We start from the raw sequence: 5,416 nt of genomic DNA, 5'->3' as shown, positions 1-5,416 counted from the left end.
ACAGTCTGCCTGCACCCCCCAACCCCCCTGCATGGGATTATTACAGGTTTATTTTTATAAAAACTACACGTTTTTAAGGCTCATTATACAGGTAAACATCTTAAAGGGTTGACATGTATGTACAACTACCTTTTAGATGTATTTTCGTAGTTGTCTACAAAGTAGAATAATTTCTGTAACAGGAATCAGGACAGTAAATCTGAAAATGCAAATAAATAATGAGAAGTGCTGTGTTTATTGACCAAAGTTTAAAAGATTTATGTAGTATTTGCAACATGACAGTTATTACAAGTATATTGATTAGGATGAACAGAAATCCTGGTTTTTGATTGTTTATTACATAATGCACCAGATTACACCACCACATTTTGTAACAATTGCCACAAAATGTAATAACGTTATTACATAATGAGTTGAAGACTTTTATTACATTTTGTGTTAATTATTACTTAATACGGTTTTAGCGCGAGTTTGTTACATTTTGAAGCCTGATTTTATTACATTATTACATAATGCGGTGTTATTACAAAATGAGGTCTTACAAGGAAGCTGTCCAAAAGGGATGTTATGGTCTAAAACCAGGTGTTTCAGTTTCATTGTCTAACCCCTGTAAGTGATGTTTCTCTAAAAAAAATGTCCAGGCTGCTTGTTTGACCTATGTTTGCAGAAAATATTGAGTAGATTTAAGACATCAAAGAACTGTTTTTAGTCATCACTGTTCTATCTGACAGAAATCAGGTTACACAGGATGAACATTAATTCCTGTTTTAACAGAGTGTATGCATGTGTCTCATTGTGTGTGTGTGTGTGGGGGGGGGGGGGGGGGTGTTTCACTCTGCTGCAGTTACATAAGCTGATGGGGCAGTTATTGTTGCTGACTGAACACATCCTTCCTCCCCTAACCTATTTTAGCCACCCACTGGAAATCTGCACCGATTCTGGTCCAAGAGGCGCTAGTAAAATGTCAAAAAGCTACCAGCTGTGACCAGCCAGTGATTCCACCTCCCGTTGTTCTTTTCTAGAGTGAAAAAAAGAACAGAAATGGTGTCTAGCATGACCGTAACCAACCATTCTCCAGTGGTTTTAATGGGTCAAGCAAAAAACACGTTCAGGTTTGCAACGGATACATTCACATTGACTTTGCTCTGACAACTGATTGAATGTGCCCCTGCCTGCGAGTCTCTCCTGCATTCCGACATACATGATGGTCAGGAAGTCTGCAGATATGCATGTGGATAAACATAGGGCCAAATTCAAAGAGCTGTTGAGTGCCTTTTTTTTAAACTCAACCCCGAGAATATCTTAATTGGAAGAATTCTGCAGGAATGTGTGCTGCGGATGGGACTTCCTCAGTCCAGCTGCTAGTTGGGTGCCAATCACTCTTAAAAGGCCAAAGAGATCATTTCAGGCATCTGTCTTTTTTTAAATTTTCTTCTTTTTGGCTGCATCCATTTCCAGTGAGTCCTTCAAAGACGTCTTTTATTTAGATTGTATTTTTTTTTGTTTCTTTTCAAACAAATAGGAGACTCTTCTTATAGAAACAATAAAACCTTTAAATACATAATGTTCTCGTCTGTGTTCGGTGTGCTATCACAGTCCACTTAGCTGCTTCAACTTGTGCGTGTGGCTGTCCACAGTCCCATGTAAAAGCCAGCATTTTCACAAGTCACAAAATGTGACACAGTGACACCTGTTTTTGTTTTTTCGGGGTTTTTTTACAAAAAAAAAAAACAAAAACATTGGAAAGAGTCAATTGTGCAACCATTTCAGACAACTTGCAGCAGCTGAGATTCCAGAGAGGAAAGAAAAAAAAAGACTGTAAAAAAGCTGCCTCACATCTCTCTAGACTCTCAGTTTCAGCTGGCGTTCCCAGAGTAGATTAGTTCGTCTCAGTCGATGATGATCATAAAGTAAGCCAGCCCGGCCCCCTGGATGACCTCAATCTTCATAGAACATCAGTGCAACACACTCCCCATCATCTACGTCTTTGAGAAATCCAATCCAATGCTCGTTTCAAAGCTAACACTCCGACGCCATCAAAACAGAAAGATTTATGGGTGGATCCAATTGGCAGGGATGTGACGGGGTTGGGGGGCGGGTCAGGTGACAAGCTGTCGAATTATCGCTTGTCCAGTGCGTTGGATAATAAAAACCCTTTGGTGAATTGCAAAGGCTGAGGCAGGGTGGGCTACTGTTGAGCAGTTCTTCAAATTTAGGTTGTCTCGTAGAGGTGGGGATCTTGATTTGCAGTTTGTACACACACACACACATAAACTAAAAAAAAAATGGCTGTACAACTGGCCAAGTTCGGCATTGGTGCATTCGCTGGCCCTTTGCTTGAACAGGGTGGTACTTTGGAAGGGGTATTGCTGCTAAAAACCACAAGGATGCTAAAAAAAATAAAGAGCTTGCAAATGGTTAAGCACATGGCCCGACACTCATATGGGATGCGACGTCCCACATGAGGTGGGGGTGGGGGTGGGGCATGTGTATTATCGACATGTCGACGACGCGTCGCTGTGGTGTTACAGACCAAATGTTTCAGCGCAGATGTGTGTTTCTGTCAGCGTCCCTCGTGTGCTTCCGTACAAAACCAAATCTGAATGATTAAATCTGGTTGTTTTTTTCCAAGTCCAACACGCCGTCTCTCGCTGTCATCTGCGTTTGTTTTTTCCTCAGCTTGACAGTCCATCTTCCCTTTTTTTGTCCTACTTCTCCTCTGTACCGCTCCTGCTTGACCTCTCTCAGAGTCCTCAGATGTGCCTCTTCATGTGCAGCGCCAAGTGATCCGACCGGGAGAAACACCTGCAAGCCGAACAGGAAGAGAAACAGAGAACAGCTTGTTAGCTTGTTACCCATGCAAGAGGAAGGAGTTTGTTTTGTCAATTGCGCTAAATGTTGCTGTTAGCTAGTGGGTGCTGAGCCACTAATGCACATGCAATTAGTATATGTGTAACTAATTCATAATCAGCATTTTCAGCAGAACTCCTAATGACTTCAGCTGCGCTATGAATAACTAGAGAGCCTGCAGATGGATCTGTTGAAACAGCATGGGGGGGCAGCAGCATGCTAAACATGTGCTGTAAAACCACGGCAAATTTAGATGAATCAAAGCCTCTCATCTAAAACTCAGCCTGGTGGAATTGCTGTGGCGTTGCTGTATGATGAACAAAATGAAATTGCTCTCATCCTTTTGTTGAACGTCAGGGATTTTTTAAAACAAATGTTGGTTTAAATCGACAGTTTCAAGCTCCAAACTGACATAATTAATGCTTTCTATGTATGTTTCTGCTCGCAGATGCAGCCATTATTAAACCTTGTTTATTTTTCCTTCTAACACCATGTCTAGACGTTTCTGCTGCGAGGTGCAGAGTAAAAGGGAAAAAAAAGCAACAACTCTGCTCCCATGAGAGGCTCTTTCTGAAAAAGTGTGGTTGCTTTCTAAGCGATAACTAGGAGTTGCATCTTTTGGTAATTAGTGTGTAAGAAGTTTTTTTTTAAGTGGGGGGCCATTGGGGATGTTTTGGAGCAGAGAAAAATGGGTAAATTAATAACACTTACCAGGAAAAAAAATACTAAAAAAATTCAGTTTAAATTGATTCAGACAGTTTTATTAATACTGCATTTTCTGGTACAAATAAACAGATACTATGGTTTCTAATATTTAATATTTACACCCTGTCACATCACGCATGCATGTGATGTGATTCAACTGTAAATTAAAATGAATAGCTCAGATTATTTAAATGTGGGTTTTTGTAATCAAACACAGATCCACAGATTTATATCACTTGGTGAATTTTTCCTTCTTAACAGTTGATGCAATCCACCGTGAAAGGGATCCCTGATTACCAGTAGTTGTAACATTAGACTTTATTTGATAAACATATATTTTAACTGTAAAATAAAGACAGTAAAAATACTGTGGCCTGTTCAGTTTTGTAAATTTTTAAAAATATATTTTAACACGGTCGGAGCCATTTTATTTACACGCAAAGCATTCTGGGTAAATGTCAACTAGGTCCTGGTGTGAGGCTGCTAGTGAGCTATATCCACCCAGAAGGTTAATCTTGGACAATATCTGACGACTGGCTCTTTTAAATTAAACCAGAGAGCGTTGACAGAGAGGAGAAGGTAGAAATGACTCAGTCTACAACTGAAAATGTGAATGGACAACAGAGCTGCTTCATGGAAGAAGAACCCCAGCTTACCATGTTAGCCTTTGTGCTAGCACTGATGCTATATTGCCTTATATGTATTAGCTCAGTGCTAGTGCTACAAACAAGCTAAACTGAGGTCCTCCATCCATATTTTCAGTTACAGGCTGAGTCATTTCTACCTTCTCCTCTCTGTCTTCTTCTCTCTGGTCTCATTTAAAAGAGCCGATTGTCAGATATTGTCCATGATTAAAGGAGACATATCATGCTAAATGCACCTTTTTTGCATTTATAAACTATTTTTGTGCAATTATAGTGTCTAGGAGTGTAGAAAACATTAATTTATTCTGTTCTGTTACTGCAAAGATATTTTTATATTTTTTATGGGTCAAATTTTTCAGTTAGTTCAAAATCTGCTGTTGCTTATTTCATGTCATTGTTTATTTCGTCACACTTTTTTCTTCGGAACTACCATTTATGGTAATGTATTTCCAGCCAACTGGATTTCATAGTCCGCCATTTTTTTTCCTCGCTGTGTGATTTTGTAGTCCATAGCGTCATGCCGAATATGAAGTCAAAATGTTCGGTTCTGGGTGTGTAAACCCACAACATTATCTACATAGACTACCAGCGTCAGAGCAGAGCTTCTTCAAAGTGCCTGGTTAAGTTTCATTTTTCAAGGAAATGGACCCACAACAGGGTGGAAAGTGCTTGTGGACAACACAGGATGAATGTTACAACAACAAGGGTGAGTTATGAACTGTAAATGTGTTTTAACTGTCTAATTGAACTGTTTCTACCCTCTGTCAGAATATGAGGGGAGAAAGAGCAGCTGTGTTTAAGTTTCTTTACCGAACGGGTGCTCAGCACCATGTTTTACTTTCACTTTCGCCCCGCACTGTAATCAGCGTGTCCGTAGCACCATGTTTTACTTTCACTTTCGCCCCGCACTGTAATCAGCGTGTCCGTGTTGTTTTTCTTTTTAAAAATGCTGGAGCATTTCAAACTGTGACCTAAAGTTAACGTCAGCTGTTTTAAATGCATTTTTTGCATGGTGTTAAAAACGGGAGCAGCAGAATGAGGCAGAGAAGCTGTGAGCGCTGTGTGTGTGAAGTCCTCATAAGGATAGCAAGATAGATGTGTGTCTGTCCTTTTTTTCTCTGTGTTGCTGTTTTTGCAACAAAAAAGCAGGGAACATAGTCATTTTATGTAACAAAATATATTAATCTTATTAATATACAAATAAAAACAGAATATTT

General features: G+C 39.7%; 1 protein-coding gene across 1 annotated transcript in view; it reads right to left on the bottom strand.

Moving 5' to 3' along the window:
- Positions 1–1,049: 1,049 nt before the first annotated feature.
- LOC106536344 (Krueppel-like factor 7) overlaps positions 1,050–5,416 on the bottom strand; it is a 34,387-nt gene continuing 30,020 nt past the window's right edge. Inside the window, exon 4 of the mRNA XM_014033596.1 lies at positions 1,050–2,805. Coding sequence (XP_013889050.1) covers positions 2,754–2,805 — 52 coding nt within the window. The 3' untranslated portion in view covers positions 1,050–2,753. The remainder of the gene's footprint in view (positions 2,806–5,416) is intronic.

This window comes from Austrofundulus limnaeus, unplaced genomic scaffold (genome assembly GCF_001266775.1).
Source record: "Austrofundulus limnaeus strain Quisiro unplaced genomic scaffold, Austrofundulus_limnaeus-1.0 Scaffold1781, whole genome shotgun sequence".
Lineage (NCBI taxonomy): Eukaryota > Metazoa > Chordata > Actinopteri > Cyprinodontiformes > Rivulidae > Austrofundulus > Austrofundulus limnaeus.
Note: the sequence above shows the minus strand (reverse complement) of the source record. Positions and strands in the feature narration are given on the sequence as shown.